Source organism: Artibeus jamaicensis, unplaced genomic scaffold, assembly GCF_021234435.1.
Source record: "Artibeus jamaicensis isolate MK-2021 breed Jamaican fruit bat unplaced genomic scaffold, CSHL_Jam_final scaffold_537, whole genome shotgun sequence".
NCBI lineage: Eukaryota > Metazoa > Chordata > Mammalia > Chiroptera > Phyllostomidae > Artibeus > Artibeus jamaicensis.
Window position 1 is genome coordinate 38,332,301 of NW_026522047.1, and position 26,492 is coordinate 38,358,792.

Consider the following 26,492-nt stretch of genomic DNA (forward strand, 5'->3'; position numbering starts at 1 on the left):
CAATAGGAATGTAATCAGAGTCCCGTAGGCAACGTTGAATGTTCTAGTAGCCACGTAAAAGGGTGAGCGGGCACAGATGAAACTAATTTAAAGACGGTGATACCTTTCATTTAATCTGATATATCCCCAATATTATCTTTTTGGTATGTAATCACTGCAGTATTTATATATTTTTTCTCATGCTGAGCCTTCAAACTCCAGTGAGTATTTTGCATTTGGAGCCCAGGGTACCCCACGGTGTTCACGGCAGGCAGGAGAAGGCCTGTCTCCAGAAAGTCCTGTGAAGGTGGTCACCAGACCTACTGTGGTGATCCCCACTGTAAGGCGTATGAATGTAAAATGCTCGTACACCTGTAATTAACATGATACTGTATGTCAACCATACTTTAATAAAAGACACAATGAATTAAATACCTTTTTAAAATGTCCTGTTAGGAGAGGAGGCTGTAGGGAGGCGTGAACTGCTGGCCTCCGCCCCGGCCACCTCGCCCAGGGCTCGGGCGTCTGGCATCGCCATCATCACCACCCACACGTCTCCTTGGGGAGCACGGAGAATCTAACTGATGGAGGAGGGGTTAGGAGATAGGACTTACTGGACACCTGAGGGGGGCAGGCGGCCGCAATCGGACAAGGAGGGTCAGTGTGAAGACTAATGAGGACAAGGGGAAACTGAGGACAAGCGTCCCCGGGGGCTGCCACACCTGCCAGTTAGCAAGGACCGTCTGGGTTTATGCCTGCTGTCCCTGCGCATTGCTTAAGAGAGCAGGACTACCTCTTAAAAGCGTCTCTGTTTGAAAGTGATCTCACAGTTTGTCCTTGAGTGAAATTGAGCTTGACGCTGTCCCCTCCCTGGGCAGGTTATCTCAGCGGCTTTGTTCTCCGGGGCCTGGGGGCCTCAGTCGACTCTTCCAGCTGCAGGAATTCATTCTGTGTTTCCACAGTGATGAGGACCCCCTCACCCTGCCTTCCATTACTATGAAAATGCAGTGTCATGGTGTTCTAAGCATTTCCAGGGTGTCTGGGGGGTCGCCTTAAAGATGTAGGTTTCTGTCGGGGACCCCTGAAGGCTGTTTACAGGTGAAAGGCAAGAAGGGGCTGTCTTGCCCGGGAGTGGAGCTGAGAGGCGCCTGCCTGCTCCCTGGATGCCCGGGGGGCAGCCTCGGGGACCCTTGGCTCGCTGGTGTGCCCTTCCCCCATCTTCTGTGAATGTCCTCCTCGTAGGGCCGTTCTGTTATGTGATCAGAAATATGAAGATGGTTGTTCTTGCTGCTCTATTCCTGGATGTTTTCAACGTTCCAAGGCCTTACTTAGGGCCTAGATTCTAGGAGATGTCGAACCTTTTTTCATGAAATTCCATCACCGCAGGAAACCCGGAAAGGGAACAGCACCTAGATCCAACGGTCACCTGTGGTTAAGGGGAGGCGTGCTCCCTGGCTGCAGTTCCAGGGTGGGGATAAAGCAGAGACAAGGCGAAAAGCCTTGGGCTCTCCCCCGGGTGTCTGAAGCAGCTAGTCTTGGGACTGGCTGCCTGAGCGAGAGGGAGCCGCCCTTTTCTTGGCTGCGCTGAACGGGCAGGAGGGATGGACTCTGGAAGTCAGCACTTATAACCATGGCATCTTGCTGAAGAAATGGCTGCTGGGTGAAGGAAAGGGTGGTCCTGTGGCATTTCTTCCTCTGCCCCTCCCGTTATCACACCGCTATCCCTCCTCCTGACCTCACGGCTCCTCCCGCCTGCAAGGCCGAACCTCCCAGCTCTGCCACTTGCTCTGGGCAAAAACCACCTCACCTCCCTGAGGCCCAGCTCCACCTTCTGGAAACAGGAGGAGCAGCACCGTGTACCTAACGGTTGCTGTCCTCAGAGTAGGTGTCTCGGAGTGTTCAGCCAGAACGGAGGGTTGGGGAGTGGCGCTGTTATTCTACTGTGTCGCACTGTTGGCGATTCCAAAGCTTTTCTAAAAAGTAGATTTTATGATTTTTAAGATCTCATGAGGCCAACGGATCAGGAGTAGCTGCCACTGAAAAGATGGCTGGTTACCCAGGAGGCAGAGGGAGCGAGGGGCACCCGGAGGCACAAGTTTTCACAGTGGTTCCCTGGGAAGGAACAGGGGGGGATGGGTGAATGGGCTGGGGACGGGCTCCCTTCAGGGCTGTCCCCAGTTGTCTGGTACCCCGTGTGGCTCCGGGGCAGGTAGACAGAGGCCTGAAGTGCCAGAGCCCATAAAGGAGGTTGTAGGGTGAGCTCTGGATCGGTTGTTCTGCTTGTGAAAGGCTTGGTTGTGGAAGAGCCCTTTATTCCTGGCAAGCCTGGGAGCGGCAGTCTCCCCAGTCAGCAAGGCCACAGGGCATGGAAGCATCAAGTAGGAGCCAGAACAAGTGGTTATTGTTAAAGCCTAAACAGTGCCTTGGAGTATCCAGTAAATCTGTGTTATCAGTCTCATTTACCTACACATAGCCACAGATGTTAATTGAGCATCTGCTACAGGCCAGGACCTGTGGGGTCCAGAGAGGAGTCACAGACCCTGCCCTCTGGGAGCTGACCCTCAACAAATCTGTATTCTCATTGATTTATGTGTTCAATCTACTCATGTTATTAGCTATATCATCATTGCCACATTTTTTCCAGCAAAGAGCTGTACATGAGAAGGGTGGATACCAGGTCTTACCAGGTGACAGAGGTCCATCATCTTCTCTCAGATTCACTAAAATCCCGTCTGTGGCTCAGCCTGCTCTGCTTTCTGTGCCGAGCTGGGGGCTTCTGAGCCTGGTGGCTTCAGGGACATTTCCAGCTCGTTGCTGTAAGGGTGGCACCGGTTGGGACCTCAGACTTCCTGTCTTCAAAACCAGATAGACAAATGGCCCTTCCAACTCAGTGGGAGGCGGAGCTGGGGGAGTGAGGAGGAGGGTGGCACCCATTCCTGCCCTGCGGCTGGACCGATTCATCATGCCAAGGGGCCAGGAGGGACACTGGGACTGGTTTTCAGGGGGACCCAGGCCACTCTGTAGGAGGAGGATCTTTTGGCCTGAATTTAGGGAGAACCCTCAGCCTGCCGTTGTCTGAGTCTCTCAGCATCGAGACAGCGTTTCTTCCCACTCCCGCACTGCCCACGGTGGGCAAGCGCAGGCATCTTCTGACAACCCCAAGATCTATTTCTTCTTCCTGGGGACTCCCTGGCTCCTCCCTTCCTCTCAGAGGGGAAGACAGGGCCCGCTCACCTTGACTGCCCTCCCCACCCCTCCCGCCTGGCTTTCTCTCCACCCCCAGCCTCAGCTGCAACGTCATCTCCGCACCACCCAGAGCCCCTTCCTCCTCCTGCTTTCCTTCTGCAGAAAATAAGCACACAAGCCCTTGATTGTTCTCAAGAATTTTTATGCAGAGTAACTTGAGACATCCATAGGGGTTGATAAAAATAACAAATATTGCAGGGAAGTCACAAAAGTACAAGATATCTCTAGGAGTACTAGGAGAAACTGCTGTAGAGCATAATAGCAACTAAAATGAATGAGCTTTGGCCATCCTTCTACCTTCTCCCCACCTTCCTTTCTTAGGTCTGGGTGTGGAAGGCTCAGACTCCTCCAATCGTGCACCGAACTATTGTCTCCTTTGTTTGGCGCCCTCACCGGGCATCTGCCTGGAAGACTCAGGTCTGTGGTCCAGCCAGGCAGAGAAGGCTGGTGTTCACTGTACCCCAGCAGGGGGCTCGGACCCTCCCACACTCAGGTCAGATGGAACTGTGGGAGGTAGCTGTCCTCTGCAGTGTCCCTGCCTTACCCCCTCCTCTTCCATTTACGGAGGGAAAGAAAACAGAGGTCTCCATTAGAGCCAGAAAGGGATGAGCTTCAGAGACAGAGGTCATCTGGGGCTGCCTATGACAGCAATGTGAGTGGTGAGTAACCGGAGTGAGGAGAATGGAGTCAGTCGTCGGGGTTTAAGAAGATCCTTGGATGAGATGAGCTCTGTGGTCCGGTCCAGAAGTGAGACCTTATCTCCACCTGCTGTTCACCAGCTGTGGGATCGAAGAGAACAAAGAGAAAAGAACCGTTTGTCCTTGGTAAACTCATTAGGTGACAATGGCATCACTGCATCCTGTTTTTTGTGTTGTTCATAGACCCAGTCTCTTGGGAAATAAGTATTTAAGTGCCCACTGCAGTCACACATAGTTTGTAATTTGTTAATGAGAGGAAAATAAATCCAAACAGGCAATTCCCCAAATGCTCTGAAATGATGGGTAGGAAATTGAAAAATCAGTGTGTCAGGGACAGGCTGAACTGAGGAAGGGGCCTGCTTACCATGCTTTCTCACAGTCTCGCGGTCCACACGTGGAGGCTTTGGGTCTGCCTCCACAGAGCCCCGACCCCATGCTGTCCCCTGTGGGAGCGTTAGGGAAACTGGGACCCAGAGTTCCCGAGGCATTGACATTGGGAGAGGGTGATGTGTCTCCTGATGCATCCTCAGCTTGACCGTCTGGGGTTGTGTGGTTTTCTGGTAAACTTTTTTTTTTTTTTCCTGATCTTTAATCCTTGCTCCCGAGCACCTCCCCACCCTCTGCGGACAACATTTTAACCAAAGCTCTTGAGGGTGGTACTCTTATTCATTCCCATGATCAAAAGGAACCCTTTGCAATGCTATCCTCCTGGAATAATAAAATAGTTTGAGACAATCCCATTTTGACTATGTCCTATTAAGAAGAAATCAAAATAAAAAATAAATAAAGCCAGCTCTCATAATAGCGAGCCTTTTCATTGATTTTCCAGGGATGCGTCTTCACATTCTTTTGACGTGGTAAATGCCTTACTCCAGAACTGTGTGCCCTGTGCCATAGATGTGGGGTTTCCTCGTGGAATTAAGCTCAGAACGTCCGGGCGGTGGTGAGGCCACAGCCTCCAGGCCGTGTGTGATGACGTGCTCGGCAGGGATGAAAGTGTCGGTTCAGTTCCAAGAAATTGCTCCTGGGGTTCACCTGTTTGGGCACCGAGTGGCAGGCAGTCCAAAGTCATGGGTGAACAAGCAAAGCCAAGATTTTGTCTCTTTTTTTTCAGACCAAAATTTTGCTCAAAAACATGTTTTTACAGCCAACAAAAATGTGTCAACTATTGGTGTAAGACAAATGGAAGAGATGATCTTTGCACCAAGAAACAACCGCCTTTCACTCATCTTTGCTCTTGCAAAGAACTTACTGCGGTGCTGCCTGCTGGGTGAGGGGTGAGAGGTCAACACGGTACCTCCTGCCCCAGATGGTCTTTTAGAGCCTGGGGCGGATGGAGATGGAGACAGACAGCTGACTAAGGAAGTTACTGCTGGAGATGTAACTTCCAGCAGTAATGTCAAGGCTGCGACATTCTTTCAGTGGCACTTAATCTGTGGTGTTCTATCTTCTAGCATGTTCTAAATCTCAAACACTTAAAAAGTTTGGTTTTGCTTCTCTATAAACAAAATCTCCCTGGAGCACACCAACTTTTTTCTTGCAATTTGTCACCGAGCTGAGATTTAATGACTTTGACTAAAGTCAGTGTTTCTCAGACATGACTGTGTACAATACAGTGGTACTGAAGAGGCCGTGAAGTGATGTATGGGTGTAAATTTGTTATTTTAAGTTAGGTATTTATTTTAATGTGGAATAGAGAGATGCTAAGTTTCCACTTGTGATGAGGCGATCACATTTCCTTCTCAAATAAATTCAAGTTTTAAAAATGTGGAGTGACAAAAAAAATAACCGCCTAGGGACACACGGCCATGTGACACTGCACAGGCCAGATGCGGACGGGATGGCCAGAGGTGGGAACACCATGCGTCTGACAGCTCCCAGCCCACGGGCAGCACGCGCTCCGCGCTGAGACAAACAACATCGTCCCAGTCCAGCACTGGGGACTCGTTCTAGACGACACTCTGCTTTTTTTCTAATGTTCCATTTCCTTTCTTAGAGCCAATGGCATTGCCCTGTCCAGGCCCCTGCAGCCCTTCCTCTTGGCTTTCTGATCTCCTGAGATGCCACCCTCATTTCTGGAGGCCACTGCAAGACGGAAAAACCTTGTCCCTTGATTCTCCCACATCTTGGAAGAGCTTTGTTTTTGTTTTATGTTTTTGTGCCATGTTCTCCCTTGATCTGTCTTGTGTGTGACCATGTCTACAAACAACTATGTTTAATAACTAACAGATTTGTCTCGTATTTTCTCCGGAACTGTTCTCATAGGAAGGAAGTCTTCTTAAAGTCACAGCTTTCTGTATATAGCTGTTAATCAGATGATAAAGCTGAAGAGGAGAGACAATGGGTTTCAGCCTGTCTAGAAAGGCCTCGCCTGCTACTCTCTCCTCCATCAAGGACCACTTCCCAACACAATGAAACATAGCCTCGGGTATTCTGCTTATCTCTCTTAACAGATGCGTCACTCACACCTGTGTAATAGTTACCTGTTCACATGTTTTCTCCCCCTCAGATGCTCACATCTGAGGGGCTGTGGCTGCATTTGAATTTCTTGTTCAACCAGTAGTTTCTGAGTGCCTACTGTGAGCCAGGCACTGGGAAGCTGCAAGTGAACGAGGCTACAAAGTGTCTCCTACACGTGGTTTGTTACCTTTGCATTTCCTGTTGTTTAACACAAGTGCATTAGTCACCAACTGCCGTATAACAAATTACCCCAAAACTACACAGCTTAACACAACAAAAATTGAGTCTCACCTAGTTTCTGAGGAAGCCATGGGTGTGTAAGGAAAGCCAAGATTTTATTTATTTTTTCACATCAAAATTTGGCTCAGGAATATAATGATGTATAATACAGTCTGGCAGGAATCCAGGCAGCTTCACTAGGTGATTCCGGCTCAGCATCTCTCACGACACTGCTGTCAAGAGCTCGGCCAGGGTGCAGTCATCTGAAAGCTTCATTTGGCCAGATCATCTGCTTCCAGGCTCGCTCTCATGGCTGTGGGATGAGGGCCCCCCACTCCTTATCATGTGGGCTCCCCATACGGTGTTCATGGACACAGCAGCCAGCTTCCCTCCAAGTAATTGTTCCAAGAAAGAGAAAAAGTGAGCAAAAAGGAAGAGGCAGCGTTTTTGTCTCATCTCAGAAATGACACGCCATCACTTCTGCCATAGTCCATTTGTCCCACAAACCACCCTGGTGCCATGTGGAAGAGGGCTACACAGGGGTCAGGGAGCACCCGGGGCCACCCTGAAAGCTGTGTTCCACAGCAGGATGCTCGATGGTGGGTGCTCCATAAATGCTTGTTGAAGTATTACCCAAACATTTCATAGGTCAAAGTCTCTTCTTTTTAGAAAGTATACTTTATTTTCAAAGTACTTTTAGTTTACACCAAAATTAGTGGAAAGTGCAGAAAGTTCCCATATACTCTGTGCCCCCCCCACCTTGCACAGCCTCCTCCACCATCAGCATCTTGCAACACAGTGGTATATTTGTTACAATTTATGAACCTACATCATCAACACATCATTACCATCCAAAGTCCGTAATTTACATAAGGATTCATGCAAGGCCTTGTACATTCTATGGGTTGGACAAATGCATAATGACGTGTGTGCATTATTAGTGTGACACAAAATAGCTTCACTGTGCAAAAAGCCCTCTGTGCTCCACCTATGGGTCCCTCTCCCCTCCCAGCCCCTGGCAACCACTATCTTATTAGTGTCTTCATAGTTTTGCTTTTTCCAGAATGTCACAGAGTTGGACTCAAACAGTATACAGCCTTTTCTGATTGACTGCTTTTACTTAGTAATATGCATTTAAGGTCCCTCCATGTTTTTTTCATGGCTTGATAGCTCATTTCTTTTATTTTTTTAAGAGACAAGTGAGTGAGCATGCTTATGCCCTGGCATTACTGAGTGTATCATTCTGGAGTGTTTTCAATCTTCCACTCGGTTTAAATAATTTCAATGGTTTACCCAGCTAACCCGCTGCTGCCATGTTAAATTAAAAAGTCAATAAATGTGCTATGAGCAGACTAAATAATTTGTCTTTCCCCTAAATTGTCTTCTTTCCTTTATGGTAATATTCTCTAGCCATCTTGCCAACACCATTCACGTTCTGCTTGTGTAACAATTTGTGGAAAACCTCTATTTGAAACCCTTATTATGTTCTATTTAAAATAGATTTTTTTGCATGAGCAAAGTAATCAAGTCTTACTCTCAGAGAAAGGTCTATGTTCTGTGTGTTAGTTGATGGAGGGACCTCACACCAGAGGGTTCTTTCTACTAGACTGAGGCCTCAGGTAGCAGGGAAGGGAGGCACTTCTTTCTGATGAAAAAAATAGAGCTACAGCATCGAACTTGGCTCTTACAGAGAGCTAGCAACACACATGCAAAGGACGAAGGCGAGACTCGAGTCAGCATTACCATTGGTTGTGTGATTTTCCTCTTCCTGGTTTGCCAAGATTGAAAGTCAGTATAGACTTTATTTTTTATCCTCTGTTGGGGACATGCCTATTAATTTTAGAGAGAGAGGAAGGAAGAGAGGGAGAGAAACCTCGATGCGAGAGAGAAACATCGATCAGTTGTCTCTTGGAGGCACCCTGACCGGGACCTAACACACAAGCTGGGCTTGTGTCCTGACTGGGAATTGAACCCACAACCTTTCAGCTTATGAGATGTCACTTAAACCGACTGAGCCACACCGCCAAGGTGAAAATCAGTACAGACTTTAAATAAAAGTTGGTGTTCTAATGAGCAAATTAAAGAAAAAATAGCCCTTACCCTTGTAACTGATTGGTTTAGGAAAATATTTTCATTCCTAGAGGAATGAAGAGGGACTTATTTTTTGTTTTCTACCACAAGTGAAAAAATTCCAAGCTCAATGACAATTAGCACTGATCTGGTACTTCATAAATTGTGATGTAGTCAGGCTGTGAATGTAGTGTTTGCACTTAATCCTTAACTGTATTAACATTGAGCTTACTAAATGGATTGCCTTAAATTCAGTCAAATTATGTGCCTGTGCCTCAATAAAAATGTTGCATGCAAAAAAAATAATCAATTTTGCCTTGAGAGAGAGAAAAGGATTTCTTGTTATAACGAACCAGTAAAACATGATTGCACTGGAACTGTAACAATGAAAAGAATATAGTTTAACTTCATTAAACCTCCAACGGAAGCAAGAAGAGGGTCAAAGGAAGCCAATGAGAGGAGAAGCCCCGGACTGGCTGGGATAGATCTTTGGATAAGAGCATTTTGGCTCGGGCATCTCCCGACCCACCCCAGCAGTTGGCCTGCCATCATTCCCGTCATCATCTAGACAGGAAGCTGGGCTCCAAGCAGGGGGCTGGAGCAACCACCACGACCATGACCGTGAGAGCTCCTATTTGTACCATTGGCAATGCTACGCCCACCACTCTGACTCTCAAGGGAGACAGACTTTAATACTTTGCAACCAGTAACTCTCACAAGAATTTTAAAAAGCCTGAATATTTAGGAGCAAAACAGTTTATAGATCCTAGTGTGTGGCAAAGGATGAAAAGTTCTGGTGAAGGAGATTTAGGGGGAGTTAGAAAGATGTACTTTGGGTGAGTCTTAGTGGAAAATCAGGTTAACTCTTCAAAAATTGCTAATATTTAAGGGCTGACGAGAAGTTGTCTTTCTTGACAACTTGCTCCAAATTGTGCCCAGTGTTTTTTGAAACTATTATGTGATGGTTTTCTACTTAGCTACTTTAACAGCAGTATTTTCAATACGATGAGGTAAATGAGTGAGAAAATCTCCCTCACCTCACAGTACCTCTGGGGGGCTGGGGCCCCGACGTTGTCACCACTGCTTCCCTCACCATCACCAAACCTCCTGAAGGCCACAGTGGAGCTGGTAATACCTGAGAGGTGATAAGTAGCCCCCCCAGGTAGTGCCCTTGCAAACCCAGAGTTACCAAGGAATTATAAACACCACACCGTCTTCAAAAACATTTTCGGAATATCCGTTATTTCAGCCTCCTGGTGTCAGCCTTTCTCTGCTCGCACGCGTCTTCTGGGTGCAATGCGCTCCAGGTGCTGACTGTGAGAACAGGCACACAAGGGACGTGCATGTTTTGGAAAACGCCCTCCAGTGCTTCTTATTTGCCATGCTGGGGATCAGGGTAGGTGAGCAGCCCTTCCTTTCCGCTGCCATTTGACGTTCCAGGCGAAGGTCAGTGAGCTTCCAGCCTCGGCATGGCTGCGGAGAAGGGTGACTCCAAGGAGGAGTCCCCCTGAAAGATGCCTGCAGCCAGAGCACCTGGGGCCCACCCACAGCCTGCCACCAGCAGCTGACACCTGTATGGAAGGGGCTGGACTGAACTATTCATTAGGTCCAGCAGAGCGCTGCTGTTTGCTGTTCTGTTTGGGCCAGAAGCTGGTGAGCCTGGGGTAGCTTCACAGAAGGAGGTCACTGCGTTTCCTGTAAATCTAACCTGAGGGTGCAAACCAGTGGTTAGACTCAGCACACACACGTGCTTGGCTCATACTCCCCAGTGGCTTTTGTCTTGTTTGTTGTTTAAATTAGTTGTTAACACTTAAAAACAGGGACATTTCTCAAAATCCCTTCTGGCTTGTCTTAAAAATTTTGGATCTGGCAACACCCAGCCTTCATCTCTACACTGCAACCTCTTCCAGACAGGGCGTGAGCTGTCGGGGTCCCGGGGTCCACCTGGCCCACTCGGCTCATTTCCATCCCTTCCCAGGGTTTGCAACCCCTGTTTTCAATTCCCTCCGTATTCTCCAGGCCACATGGGATGAGGATGTGTTTATAAAGAACACATATCCCAGGCTATTTGTGCTTTCTCTGCTGCTTGGACTAACTCCAGGAGGGGGGTTTGTGTGGGCACGTGAGCAGTACACATGCCCGGAGGGCTTGTTCAAGAGCACAAAGGGTGGCCTCGTGATTTCGCTTATATGTGCAATCTAGAGAACCAATGTGCAATAAGGGAACAAACCTGATTGAAACAGACCGGTAGATCCAGAGAGCAGACTGATGGGTGCCAGGGAGGGCTTGAGGGACTGCGTTGAAAAGGTGAAGGGATTAGGAAGTACGAATTAGCAGTAACTAAACGGTCACGGGGATATACAGTACAGCATAGGGGATATAGTCCATGACATTGTGATACCTACGTAGGGTGCCAAGCAGGTACTAGAAAAAGCAGGCGGAACACCTTGGGAAGTATGTGATTGTCCGACTGCTTTGCTGCATACCCCAAACTACTGCACAATAACAGTGAGTGTCAACTGTAATAAACAGTTGGGGTGGGAGGAGAGGTAGAAGCTGAAAAGCCTGCCTGGTTCTGCAAAGCTCCGCGTCGTCACGGCTGCACCACAGGTGTGCGTGTGAGAGGCTTGCTCCCGTGCACACTTGTGAGCATCGGGAGAGAGGAGACCAAAGACAGGAAAAGCTAGTGAGGTTTTCAAGTGTCTTCTCCTTTCTCTCCTCTCCTCGCCCTGGTGTATAGATCCATGCCAGAGACGGCGGGCAGGCGGCTGCTGCACCCAGCTCGGCTCCCTGTCGGCCCTGAAGCATGCTGTCCTCGGGCTCTACCTGCTGGTCTTCCTGATTCTCGTGGGCATGTTCATCTTAGCAGGTAAGATGTCCTGGCCTGTAAGGAGGTGGAAGGAGCTGTGTAGGGCGTGAGGGACTGCCAGAGAGGGACTGGAGAGCTGAGGCCTCCGCCCTATTCCCACAGTCGTGAGCCTCAACACTGCCCATCTCCCCACGAAAACGTGAAGGAGAAAGCCTTTCCCACCAGCACCACTGTTAGCCGAAGTGCCTGTTTTTTTTTTTTTTTGCAATGAGTCATTGGCAGGGGTTACGGGAGCTTGGGATTTGTCTGAGTCCAGGAACAGGGACCGAGTCCCTCCAAGTGGCTTCTGGCCTTTCCCAGATTGTTGTGTGGCGCTGTGCATTGTACTGGGTCTCCCCAGAGCTCTGAACTGTGGTTTGCACAGAGCACGATGGGCCCCTCGTCCTGGGCTGTGATGGAAATGGTCATGACTTTGCATTTGAGCTTCATCAGGGTCACCGTCAGCCTGTTGTCCTTTTGCTCTTACTGGGGTGGGATGGGTTTGCCCCAATTTATTTGGACTCTTCTCCCCAGTTTCTGTCTGCAGGACAGGCTGGTGGTGGTGGGCTGGAGTTTGGCACACATACTGTAGGCAGGAAGGAGCAGAGCACAGAGGAGCGGAGGGATCGGAGGGAGAACTCCACGCTCTGAGCAGCCCAGGTCATCCCCCATGGGTCACCCCACTGTGACAGAGATAGTGAAGGTAGAGACGCTGTGGTGGTCTCTCCTGACTCCCACCAAGAGGGAGAGGTGCTCAGTGCCCACCTTTCTCAATGGAGGGATGTATGTAAGGTTTGACAAAGTATGTCAACAGATCAGTTTATTTCAACCTCACTTGTCTTACATGAGTGCCTACTCTGTGCCAGGTTCCCGCTAAGATTGAAGACACAGCTAAATAAGAGCCAGGGGCTTCCTGAAAGGAGCTCTCTGTCTAAGGGATGAGGCAGGGACACACAGATGGAGCCCTGCAATAGGGACTGTGGTGGGGACTGGCGTGCTAATCCAGAGGACACACGCACAGCGGGAGTGTGGGTGTGGCCGGTGGGGGTGGGTCAGAACAAGGCTGCAGGCCAGGCAGAGCCCACTGGGAGTGCTGAGGGCGGGGTCCCGGGTTAACTCCAGGGAAGGAATCTGGAGGTTGAGCCCTTGCAGATGACCCTTTGCTAGAAATTCTGAGGCAGATGCTTAGGACCTCCCTGGTCTGGCCCCACTTTCTGGGAAGTGAAGATAGTCACCTGGGCCTCGTGACAGGATGTTCAATGCTGCCTTCGCTCTTGGGTTTCCGCACCCAGGGAAAAGGGCGTCTTCAGAGGTGGTGTCTGTCCCACCATCCATAGACCCGAAGGACAGCCAACAGCAACAAGGCGGGAAACTCATGATTCATCCCAGGAATGATGTCCAGCTGGAGGATGATTTGAACATGTTCTTGGGCTGTTCAGGGAGAGATTGGGATCTGGGTTTTGTGGGCTTAGCAGCCACAACCATAACAAATTTTCAGAATTGTTGGAAAGTGTTGCAGCTCAGCAGGAAAGCGGGGCTATGGTATGATGATTCTCTGCTGAATGGGAACTTTTAGGTGACAGAAGAGGGTCCAGAGGAGAGTCAGGCTGGGGGGACCCCGGGGCAGGTCTCTGGAGGCGCAGAGGGCCTGGAAGGGTGTCTTCTCTTGGGAAGAGAAGACTTGCAGGGGATGAAGTTTCTCTCTCAAGAGCTGCCATGCTGGAAAGAGCAGATATATTCTATGTGGCCTCGGAGGGTAGAAATAGACACATGGGTGGATTTTACCAAGAGACAGATTTCCACTCAAAGGAGAGGAGAGCCCTAACAAGCAGAGCTGTCCAGAATGGTGGGGGAAGGCCTTTCTCTGGGCTTAGGGTCTGAAAGGAATGTGAGATAACATCCTGAGAGTTTCAGAAAGGAGGATGGAACACAGTTTCTCAGTCTAATGAAAACGTTGCCACACTTTCTTGGTTGTTGCATGTGGAAACCAGGGCAGAATGTTGATCATTATCACCTTTGAACCTGAAGTTCCTGGGTACCAGATGGCCTGTGTGGAATACAAATTTCAGTTGGATTGGAATGGATCTGATGAAATGAAGCATCATACTTTACCTCTCAGCTCATGGTCATGGCCACTGTCACCGCCCCAGGTTCTGGTCTAAGAGATCAGGTTGGCCTCTGGGAAAGGTTTGGTGAGGGGTAATCAGTGAACGACATAGTCACCAGCTGTCTCTCCCCTAAGGAGGGGCCTTGGGAATTCAGTGGACAATTGTGGGGAGTTTGAAGGAGGCACTACCTAGCCTTAGGTAGAAAGGAAGTCTTCTCAGATTACCCTGACTGAAGACCTCTGGCGACGCTTCCTTTCAGAAAATACCGAGGGGATCGGGAGATCCATGGTTCAGAGTAAGCCAGAGCTTGCCTGGCCCTCTGTTAGCTGTCCTGCTGTGGCCATTTCCCTATCCTGGGCAGGACATGCTCTCCAGTGCCCTGCTGAGGTCACCTTGCACAGGATATGCTACGGGCTGAACTGTGTCTGCCCCCCCCCCCAATTTACATATTGAAGCCCTAACCTTCCTTGTGTTGGCATTTAAAGAGGGGGGGCCTTTGGGAGATAATTAAGTCATGAAGGTGGGGCCCTAATGATCAGATTAGTGCCCTTCCGAGAAGAGATGAGTGAGAGATCACGTGAGGAGACAGGGAGAAGGGTCCATCTGCAAGCCCGGAGGAGCATCCGCACCAATAATCAAATCTCCCCGCACCTTGCTCTTTGACTTGCCAGCCTCCACTGTGACAAAGAATGTCTGTTGTTTAAGCCACCTAATCTGTGGTACCCTGGCTAAGACAAGAGGAGTTCTGTCTGAACCACTCTTAGACTTCAAAACCTGTTTGTCAGTAAAAAGTTCATACATCTTTCAACCAGGTGCAAAATTATCCCCTGAGATGTAGTGGCACATCTGCACACCTGACTGATGACACGTGATTGGGGTACAGATGCTTGCTCTTACTGTTTTCCTAACAGTAATTATAATCTAATTTACAAAGGCTTACTCTATAAAACCTCACATGGAACTTCTTTCAATTCACCTTTCTATCTAAACATCATTCCAGATTCATTTTTGAACAGCACAGAAGTCCTAACTTCACAAACGAGAGAATTGAGACTGAATGGCCATGTGGTCGGGAGGTCCTCAGTCCAGCACTTCAGACCAGATGTTCTCTGCTGGACTTCAAGGGTTACAGGAGGTTCCATCTTATCCATGACTGTTTTGAACGTCACTGTGGTCATCAGAAATCTCCTCTTCCTCCCCTCTCTCGTCATCAAGGAACTTGAACTCCCACAGTGCAAATGAAACAGCAGAAGGGGGAAGTGCGAGCCCCTGGGGGCCTAACTGGTGGGAAGCTGGAGCATTGCAGCAATGTGGGCCACAGAATGGGACCAGGGAGAGCTCCTCAGTGAGGTGTGGGCCCCTCTCACCTCTTAATGTAGTTCTTTCCTAACAGCAGCAGTCAGACATCACCATCGTCATCCTTAATAAGGGCTTCCTTCTTTACGAGCCCTTAGTGGGTGCAGGGCAATGGAATAAAATCCTGGTTTTGTGGTTCATTCGGGCTGCTATAACCATTGCCATAGACTGGGGCATTGAACAACAAACATTTACTTCTCTCAGTTCTGGAGGCTGAGGAGTCTGAGATCAAGGTGCTGGCGCCTGGTGAGGTCTCTCTTACTGGTGCATGGAGAGCCACCTTTTCTTGTGCCCGGTGTGGTGGAAGGAGCCAGGGATCTCTCTGGAGTCTCTTTTACAAGGGTGCTAATTTCACACTGAAGGCTCCACCCTCCTGACCTAATCACATCCCAAAGGCTCCAGGTCTTAATTCCATCTCCTTGTGGGTTAGGATTTTAACACAAGAATTTGGGTGGGGCATGAACATTCAGTCCGTAGCACAGGAATAAAAGGAATCGTGAGAGATGTGGGTCCTGCTCTGCAAGCGTAGACAACTCTGAACACTCATATGCATCAGGGCAGTGTGATGTCACTAATGTTACAGGCCTAATTATGCAAAGGGAAGCCTGGTTCCTGAGACCTGGGTGCTTGGGCCGGGCTCAGCCTGGGGAGAGCTGAGCACCCAGTGATCCATATGTTGTTTGAACTGAGCACCACCGCCCCCCTTTTTTATCGCCTTATTTCAGGCAGGTCTGTCCGTGACTCCACAATCAGAGAACAGTGTGCTAGAGCCCATACCCCTCTATACAGCGGATCACTGATACCATCACGCATCTTGGAATTAGGAACAGGAGACCCTCAGCCTTTCCTGGGACACTGTCGGAGGCAGGGCTGTGAAGTTCCTTCCCACGCTTGTGGTGAGAGTGCCGTTGAGGACACTGCTCATTCCGTCACACAAGCTGACTAGGAGGGCCCGTGGAGGAGTTATTTTCTGTCTTAGAAGGAGGTATGCCGTCCTTGAGGACTCAGTTTCCACCTTCGGGAGACTGTGAATCTGAGAGTAATTAAAATGGCTTTTAAGGAGGTAATTAATGCAGGCTGGCAGTTAGTTTTCATCCCATTGTAAGATGTGTGAATTTGAAGGTAATTAAAATAAAAGCCTGGGGACAGATGTGTGGTCCACCCACAGCAACTTAGAGACTCTGTGGGAAGCAGCTTCCTGTCGGCCTCGCTCTTCCTCGATGTTCCCACCTGTTTTCCCTGTAACTCATTCTCGTCTACTGTTACCCTGGCGTAGTTTAGGTCACCGTATAAACTGCCTTAATCCTTTCTGGAACAAGGAAGGCTGTTATGCATAGGTTTGTCTTAGAAAAGATTCTGCCTCCTCTACTGAATTCTGCAAGTGCGTGATTTCTCACATATATGAACGGGTGAGTGAGTGAAAGGGACGAGGAACCTTGGAAGGGATCTGACCTGTGGGAAGAAGATGATTATTGCAGCCTTAGACAAGTATCTAAATACAGGGAAATACAGAATCACTGCTGGAGGGCATGTGCTAGTAGAAGGAGGTGTGTAATTAATTATGTCAATACACACATCACGTATACACTGCATGGGCGTTAGAGCATTTACAGACACAAGTAACACAGGCAGGATCGTGTATTGCCATACACTGCTTCTTAACGCCATGGACTTTCGGATCAGCCTGGCTGGGTTTGAGTTTCCACCCCTGCCCCTCCGCTTCCAGCTCTATGACATTGGCCAAATTACTTCACCTTTCTGGACCCGAGTTGCCTCATCTGAAAATGTAAGGAATAAGTATGTCTGCCTCCCTGGGTTGTTTTCACAGTAAGCACGATAAAAATAGCAGCTGTTATTGTTGTTATTATAGTATTAGTTCTACCACTACCATTAGTATTATCACTTGTTTTCTCTTGGCTTTCTTTGCAGTCAGTTAAGCTTGATGATGATATGAGATGAGAGTTAGAAAAACTTGGGTTTGGTCCCAGCTCCTCCATTAACACTCTGTAATCTCGGGGAAAATCACTTTGCTATATGAACCTTAGTACACCCACTGTACAAAATGAACAGGTTGGACCGGATTAGTCTTTCTCAAACTCTTTGGTCATGACCTATGGTAAGAAATATATTTTAGACCTGGCTGGTGTGGCTCAGTTTGTTGGGCATCGTTCCGCTAAGTAAGAGGTCACAGGTTCAATTCCAGTCAGGGCACATGCCTGGGGTGCAGGTTCAGTGCCCAGCTGGGGTGCATAGAACAGGCAACCGATTGATATCTCTCTCTCATGTCGATGTTTTTGTCCCTCTTTTTTTCCCTCCCTTTCCCTCTCTCTAAAAATAGATAAATGAAATCTTTTAAAAAATATAAATATACTTTACATGACAATCAGTTCACACATGTTCACACATATACACAATAGTCTTAAATGTGTGATGCATGCTAATGATTTTCTACTCTATTCTATTCAATTTTTTTACAAAAATGGTCCCAACCCATGTATTTATTTCATGATTCATGAAAGGGATACAAGCCATAGTCTAAAAAACAATGGGCTAAAGGATAGTTCGATTATTCTATATGTCCTTACATTCTGAAAGAATAGCTGTATTATCTTTAGGATATGGGTCTTAAGGGTAAACTTCTGGATTCAGATCTCGGCATAACCACTGAATGGTTCTATAATCATGGGGCAAATTATTTAATTTTTTGAATTCTAGGTTCCTCATCTATCAAATGGACTTGTAATGGCACCTACCCCATTGGGTGGTTGTGAGAACTAAATTAACTAACATGAAAGCTCTTAGTGCCTGGCACATAACAATAATCACTATGAGATGCTATCGACATCATCATTATTGTTGGAATAACCAGAAGGATTTTGCTCTCAGAATAGCAAAAAAGACTCTGCCTGAGGGAGCCTGGGCTTGCTGTGATGGTACAGGGCCTAGCGTATCAGAGCGGGAAGGTGTTTTCAGCACGGTGGCTCCTCAGTGGAGACGGTGAGGAGCGAGCCAGCTCCAGGTGTCGGTGCCATGCCTGACACCCGGGAGCACGGCCCCCACCCCCACTGTCCCAGATGGATGAGGTTCTACTGCAACCTCTACTGAGTTTCTGCTTCTGTTGAAAAGAACAGCCACAAATGGCAGAAACTTTTGCCTAATCTTCCTTGACCATCCCAGGCACCTGGTTTTTAGTTCTTCTTGCAGGAAAAGCTCATAATAAGGCTTTCTCCTTATCCTCATCTTCTTCAGTGAAGTGAAAACTCCAGTAGCTACTTCAACAGTAGCTCATCGGGCCTGGTCTGGAGACCTTTGTGTGTATATGCCCCGGTCTGCAGACTTGCTTCATGATGTTGAAATCATTAGTGTATGTGCTTACTCCTCTTCTGGTCCAAAAGGAAGCTCTTTCATGATAAGGTGCTGAATCTTTTCACCCGTGGGCTCCCAGTGCCTAGCCAATGCCCTGAACATAGTAGGTGCTTAGCTAATGGTTGGCCTAAACCGAACACCTCGACATAATGGCAGCCCTCGCCTCCATCCTCACCCGGCAAGCTCCAGGCTTGCGCGGCAGTTAAGTGGAATGAAGAGCGATAGCTGGTGGGGTCTGGCCAGGCCCGGATGTGCTGGCTCCTGGCCCACTTTGATCTTGGCACCCACATGTGCCCATGTTGCTTGACTCTACACAAGCCTTTCTAGCGCCAACTCACGGCAGTGCATGAGACCACTTCCAGCGGATGGCACACTGTGCGGCCATTTAGTAACCATGCCCATCCTCCGCCCCTCCTGCACACCAGATCTCTTTCAAAGGAAACGATGCTCACTAAGCACTCCTTCCTCCTGTATCAGTGTAACTGGCTTTTGGTGGTGGTGTTGTTGCTTTAGTTTCACTCGGATCGCATTAGTAATCTCGGTTACGTGTCATCGCTCTGGCTGCTGCCGAGTACTGCAGCCTATGGGACCAGTTTGAGTCTGGACCTGGACATCTATCATTTAGCTTCTCCTTGCAGCCTGTGTCGACAGGTCTGAACACGCCCAGGCCAGTCTCCCGAGCCAGTCCCCATTCTGCAGCCTGCAGACTTGTGTGCACTTCCCAGGAGGAAGTGACCAAAGGCACGTCAGCCCAGGTGCTCACTTTACTGTCCTGTGAGGTGCTGTGGGGTCACCTCAAAGGCCCACCACCCACATTCTTCCTTAAACCTTGACCTCAGTCACCTGAGAAACTGCCTTCCCCCTGCCTCCCATCTTGGCTGGGTGGGCCTTTCCGAACTCTCAGATCTTCCCCAGCAGAAGGTGACCAAGTCTCACCTTAGCTCCAGGGAAGTGTGAGGAAAAAGGAAGAGAGTTTTGACACCTTGAGTTTTCCACGAAATATTCCTTTGCCCTATCTCTCTGACTGGGATGGATGCCTCCAACCACGCCCCAGGTAAGCAAAATGGGCATGGGGGGAATCTCACCTGCAAACTTGACAATAAACTCCCTGAGTCTCCAGTCAAATCGTTACAATAATTAGATAGGACAAGGCAGAGGCCAACCTCAGCTACCTCCTGCTGGAATCCTTCCTGTAGACCAAGGGTCAAATCTGGCCGCTGCCTGTTTTTTTTCAATAAAGCTTTATTGGCACGCAGCCATGCTCATTCATTTATGTGTTGTCGGTAGCTGCTTTTGTGCTACAGTGGCAGAGCTGAGTAGTTATAACATGGACGGTACGATCTGCACAGCTGAAAATAGTTATTCCCTGGCCCTTCACAGCAAATCTTTGCCAACCCCCTCCCCTCCACTAGGCTGATACTGACCATTAATTAGCCCTTTATCTTTTACCTCTGGCTCGAAATTCAGAGTTCTCAAAGAATTTTCACATGTTACATCATCGAATCCTCCCAGCAACCAAAGGGATCCAGGAAAGAGTTCCCAGGGTGAGGGTGGGGGAACAGGCTCGGAGGGTTGCCAGTTCGGGCTCTGCCACCAGGGCTTCCCTTAGTCCAGGCTCCCTTTGGGAACAGTATGTAGCACCCAGGGGCGCAGTGAATGGGCCCTGTCAGACTGCCGGGGTCCAAGCCTTGGCTTTGCCACTGGTTGTGTGACCTTCGGTGAGTTATTCAAGCTACCTGGGCCTTAGTGGAAACATTCCCCATTGAAGCACTGCGGTGAGGACTAAATTCATCCATGTACACTGCTGACAGCTCTGTGGCACGCGGTTGAGGACCATCGGTGGTGTTAGGTGGCTGTCATTGAACATGACCTCCACCAGCCATACCACAACCCAGCCCTCAACTAACCATGCTACCTGGGAAACAAGAGAGACACTTGGCAGCTGCCTCAGTTTCCACCCCAGGAGCCAGGATCAGAGGGAATTTGGGGGAACCTTTGAATGCAGCAGCCAGATCTTGCTAAGAAAAAGGGCTTTCTTAATTTAAGCCAAACACGCATACACAAAAGATGGGAATGGGCTAAAGTTAGTTTCTTTTTTCCTTCTGTAGCTTGTATTTCTCTCTTCATGGCTCAGCCCTTGTACCTTCCAAACCTACCTTTCCTTCCACTTTCTGGTTCTACCTTCTGCTGCATGGGCCAGAGTTATCCAGTAGATTTCGTCACTAACGAATGGGTTTGAGTCTGGACTGGAGTTGAAGCTGAGCTACTGATGAGATCTCGTCCTCCACCCTTTGGGATAAAAGAACTTACACACTCTTGGAATTTCTGTGACCCTTCCATAGTCATTGTGCCTTGTCTGCTCCCAACCAGGGGCCTGGCTGGCACTGTGTTAGACACAGCGAGACAGGAGGAGGGACGAAGAGAAGCCCCCACTGGGAAGACTGCACCAACGAGAGAGCAGAGATACAAAAAATAAACCATGGGACACAGTTCAGAGGAAAGAACCAGGCTACCTGAGTTCAAATGTCAGCTTGTTCATTTACAAGCTGTGATCTTGTGTACAAGGGGAAATTGTTTAAGCCTCATTTTTTAAGAAACGACATTAAAAGGGGGATAGTAATGGCCACTTCTCGGTATTGTAACAGTTCAGTGAGATAACAGATACAGTGCCTTGCACGATGCCTGTTTACACCAGGGCTCACTAAATGTTTCCCTGTACATCTCAGAGTAGAGCTACTCGAGCATTCTGAGGCATTCTGATGAACATGAAGCAGTTCCGGGAAGCGATGGACTGGTCTTCTCTGCTGCTTCCCCCCGACGTGCTTCACCTCTGAATCTTTGAGTAATTAGGAGTTCAGTCCTTGGCCTTTTTCTCTTCTTTAACTGAACTCTGTTCCAGGTGATGACCATCAAATTCCATCATTTCACCTTGGACTTTTGCCCTCAGTTCCAGGCCAATTTGTTAACTACTAAGAGAACCCTCGATTTTCCCTCCCCCGTTTTCTTCCATCTCTGTAAATGACACCACAGTCCACTCAGCTGTATTAACCAAGAACCAAGGAACCCTCCGAACTTTGTCTCACCTGCCTCCCACGTCCGCTTCGGCAGCAAGCCCTAACGGGCTCATCGTCTGTCACCTGGACCCCTCCAGGTGCTCCCCCCATGTAGGGTTGCCACAGTTAGTGAATGAAAATACAGGCTGCCCTGGTCAAGTTGAATTTGGGATAAATGGTGAACAACCTTCTAGTAGAAGCGTGCCTGTCATGTGCGGTGGGAGGGCCCAGGAGGAACACAAGGCTGGGAGCTTCTCACATAACCAGCTAGTCTCTGGGGCGGGAGCGGGGGCTGCCGGTGATGGTGGGCAGTTCCGCTGCTGTGGCCTCCAGGCCTATGGTCTTGTCCCCATGCCTTCCATCTCCGAGAAGTCCCTCGGAGACAGAAAACCGAAGTCTTATGGCCCCAACTGCCCTCCCAGCTGGCAGCCCAGTGTGGCCTGATGGCCGGCAGGCATCCCTGGGGCTCCTGCCCTCTCAGCTCCTTCTCGAGAGCCCCACGTTTCCTGGGCCCTCTATGGAGCAACCCGAGGGAGGTGGGAATTGGGACGAGGACCGGGGTGGGCCCTTCCTGTAGTCCCGTCACACCCTGCTGGTGTGGTTCCCAGTCCAAAGCCTCCCCTCCTCAGGAAATCCCAGAAGAGATGTGGGCCCGGGCTCCGCTCCAGCTCAGGGAACATGAGTGGCCTCTCCCAGAGGTCCAGCACCAGGCTTCTCTCTGAGGAGAGCATCAGTGTGAGCTCAGCTGTCAGCTGGTTGGGGCGGTGGGGCTACCTGGAGCCAGCACGCCCCCACCCATGTTGCAGAGATTCTATCTGTATGAGCCACTCCCCCACTTAGCACCTGCACAGACATGGGCGGGCGTCCCAAAGTGATGTGTTGGGAGCGATGTTGCCAGTCCCCGGGGGGGGGGGGGGCACCACAGAGCCCTGGCCGTGCTGACTCACTGTGGGAGGGTTTCCTTCTGCAAAGTTCTTTGTTTCTTCTCCTTGCTGTTGGTAACGACAATGGGATCCGGCCAGTTGTCCTCTGGGAAGCGTGTTATCTGCCAGAGTTTTGGAAAAACTGCATCTTTCCAGGAGGAGTCAGGGAAAGGAGTCTCCTACTTATTAACCCCGATCCCCTGACCATTAGCTGTGGCCACTGAGCAGGAATAAACAAGCAGATTGCCTTGAGGAAGTCCATGGCCTTTCAGTGTCTATAAAAGCCCTTTATACCCTTGAGCTCAAAAATCCTACTCCACTGACCTCAAGGAAATGACTACGGGACCCGGATGTCACTCAGGCTCAGGCATATGCTTTCTGGTGCCTGCCTTGGTTCTTGAAGTTCACTGCTTCGCTGATTTTTAAAAAAATAACCTCTACCTTCTTTGGGAGTAAAGTCATTGTTTAGGAGTAAAGAGAGTAAGTCAAATGCTCCAAGTCTGCCTTTAAGCTGTTTTTCTTTTAGCTTTCTCCCTCCAGCTTTACTGAGGTACAATTAACAATTAAAAACTGTGTGTATTTTGGGGGTACCGTGTGATATTTTGATATATAGCTACGGTGTGACATGGTCACCACGATCAAGGTAATTAACATAACCAGGACATCGCACGTCGCCATTTGTGCGCAGGTGCGTGTGTGGTGAGAACGTGTCAGGTCTGCTGTCTCAGCAGGACTCAAGTACAGAGTACAGCACAGCCATGCACCGCTTCCCGACAGGGATACGCTCTGAGAAATGCGTCCATTGTGCAGGCACCGCGGGCTGCATGGGCACTGGGCAGTGCAGCTCCCCGCACACCCAGGTGAGATGCCATAGCCTGTAAGTAAAAAGAAAGCACTAAAATAATGATGAAGGGACAGTCTAGTAATTACGTAAAGTAGTGACGACATTACATAAAGTGGTCCTTTATTATCATTATCAAGTTTATGTGCTGTACATAATGATACATACTATACTTTTGTTTTGTTTTGAAATTTTTCCACTTATTTAATCTTTCCAATCACACTTGACATTCAATATTATTTTATTTTAGTTTCAGGTGCACAGCAGAGTGGCTAGACGTTTGTATAGTTTAAGAAGTGACCCCCCGGTGAGTGCAGTACCCGCTGGCACCGTACACAGGTGCTACGCTTTGACAGGACTGGCAGTGCCGTGGGTTTGTTTGCACCAGCATCACCACAGACGTGTGAGAAATGTGTCACACTGGGACAGTGTGATGTCACTGGGCAATGGAAATTTCACAGCTCCCTTGTCATCTTGTGGGACCACCGTCGCACATGCAGTCTGCCGTTGACAGTATTATTAATGGTCGTCACCATGCTGTAGATCTCCAGAACTTCTTTGTCTTGAATGACTGCAACGTTGTACCCTTGACCGGCGTCTCCCCACTCTTCCCTCCCTGTAGCCCCTGGAGACCATCATTCTACTTTCTGATTTTATGAGTTTGACCTTTTAGACCCTACACATACATGAGCTCATACGGCATCTGTCTTCCTGTATCAGGCTTACTGCACTGACGTAGTGTCCACCATGTTGTGGCAAATGGCCCACCCTAATCTAGCGTGAATCCTTAATTCAATTCAATTACACCTGCAAAGACCCTCTTTCTGAACAAGCCTGCATTCACAGGTTCTCGGTAGGCATGAATCCAGGGGGGAACACTGTGCACTCTGGTGTGCCCGGGAGCGAAGGTGCACTCGAAGTCCTCCCTGGGCAGAGCGGTGAAGGGAGGGAGCACCGCAGGCCTCCTCTCCGCTGCGTCTCAGGAAAGCTCCCCGTGTTGCGTTATTTCAAGATAGGCTTAGTCAGGTGCTGCCTCAAGAGGAAAGAGGAGCGGCTCAGGTAAACAAAATGTGTTGTTCCAGCAGGTCCTAGAGGCAGGAGGATGGCGCAGCACACAGGGCCCGAGGGGAAGCACCAGGCTGGTCGAGAGGCAGAAGACCCCGAATGAGGGAAGTGCTTAGGTCACACCCTTCAGTGGGGTTTCTGCAGGACAGTGCAGAGTGACCAGTTTAGGACTAGCTAGTTTGAAGAATTTTGGAGGGCTTTGGGCGACTGGGGTGGTCTCTGGCACCTGGTACCTGGCCCAGGAGTGGTTAGGACAGAGAAAACGCCTCCTGGGGTGCACAGGCCGGAGGGAGAAGGTGCAGCTCTGCGTTGGCTGGTTCGCGTCATCGAAGGCAGACGAGGGCTCTCTGCTATCTCTACGCGTTGGCTAGCCCAGAGAGGGGCAGCTTCTCCCCACCCAGGAAGATTTGTTTAAGTTGTCAAGGCATCGTAACATACAGAACATTTGTACTATGAGTAATAGACCACAACCACTCTACCCTGTGGAAAGAGGGAGGCTCTGGTGTCCTCTGCTCCCGGGTCCCGCACTTGAGCGCAACCCTCTGGCTGCCTGGCAGGATGTGCTCAAGTTCTGGACTGGCCTCTCTCTCCCACCTTTCCCTGTGGCCCTGTGCGAGTCAGCAGCTGCACTGGAGAGAACGGGTCACCACACTGGTGGTCCGGCCTTTGGCTCAAGGTCCCAGCACTGTCGCTGGCTGTGTAAGAGCCTTGGGAACTGCTCTTTGGTACATTGATGGTTATCAGTTTTCTACTTGGAAAACCCATTTCCACTTTGGGGCTCTTTCGAGATTATATCAGGGACCCCAGGTAGATAGTTATTGGACTAGGCCTTCCAAGTCCTATCAGCTCTGAAAACTTCCAGCTCAGGACCCTGTTGGCTCCCTCAGACCTGCCCCGGCCCAGCCTGCTTGTTCACACAGGTGTCCCAGCAGCCGGGCCAGCTCACTGCAGCTCCTGTACTTCCTGCAGGACACCTTTTCCCTGGGGCAGGGGTGGTGCCCCACCCACCGCAGCCCCCAGCTCCTCTGGAGAGCCACGCCCATGTCCACCAGCCCATCCTTGCCCAGACCACCTGCAGTGGAGGATGCTGAGGATACAGAAGGGGCTTTCCCATCCGGCTCCAGTCTCCGTGACTGACAGTTTCCACAGGGAAAAGTTCCCTTATGGGACCTGGTTAAGGCCCAAGGGGGCCAGTCAGGGGTGAGGTATGTGTCAGTGCTCACCCGCACTCTTCTTGCCTCCTTCACACTCTGACTTATCGTGGGCAGACGAGGCCTGGTTTCTGAGCTGCCCGGTTTGTAGTGCCCAAAGCCCCCACCCTCCCACCCTCCCCACCAGTGGCACCGTGACATCAGAGTAGCATAGTATTTCACACCGTCGTTCCACTTGACCCTCACACCGTGCTGTGAGGTAGACATCATCAACCCCGTGGTAGACGAGGAGAGTTCTCACAGGTGGGTGGGTCCTCGTTAAATGCAGATGGCGCTTGTCAGGACGGGGCTTGAGCTGGACTCGGACTCTGGTTTCCTAGTCAAGTTCATTCCACAGATGCCCACTGCGTGCACAGGGTTTCCACCTGGCCCCACGGGGGGCAGGGGCGGGGGCCGTGAGGGGAGAAATGCAGATGGTCTGGGAATTAGAGCTTTGGGCCAGGCAGGCAGGGCTCTGTTCACACGTGACCAGAACGGGCCTGGGACAGAGTCTGCCCGAGTTCACTGTACTGTCCACCAAACCGCACGGCCTCTGGACAAGAAGTCGGTAGGAGGCTGAGGCACCTGGTGGTGAGGGAGAGGGAGGGTGGTTTCCCACAAAGAAGACTGGTTTTGAGCCAGTTCTGTCCCACCCATTTGTGTCGGTTCACACAGCCTGGCCATGCGGGGTTCTAGGATGTTTGCTGTTACAGCCCATGTTACACAAACAGACCTGCAGAAAGGGCTGCGACACCACACTTACAAAGGACTCTAACACTGCAATTGCGAAGCACGTGAACTCTCGAGGATGGAGATTTACGTTTTCCAGGTAAAACTGCAGGATAGGGAGAAGTTGCCGTTCCTCTCAGCAGCCATTGCTTTCCACTTAACTAGGCGTTCGGGGCTGGAATGATTTTTTTTTCCCTCTCAGTCTTGGATAATGTCCCGCAGCTGGAGTCGCCTGCACTCAGCTGTTTGTTTTCCCTCCTCGGAGCGGGACTTGGAAATGTTACCCCCAAACCCCAGAGGAATGGGCTGTGTTAAGAGCTCTCGTGTGCCCAGGACACAGA

The 26,492-nt window shown here is 49.8% G+C and overlaps 1 protein-coding gene across 1 annotated transcript in view; it reads left to right on the forward strand.

The window, feature by feature from the left end:
- Positions 1–26,492, forward strand: part of SCARA5 (scavenger receptor class A member 5) — a 96,046-nt gene that overhangs the window by 14,661 nt on the left and 54,893 nt on the right. Inside the window, exon 3 of the mRNA XM_037135603.2 lies at positions 11,413–11,541. Coding sequence (XP_036991498.2) covers positions 11,413–11,541 — 129 coding nt within the window. The remainder of the gene's footprint in view (positions 1–11,412; positions 11,542–26,492) is intronic.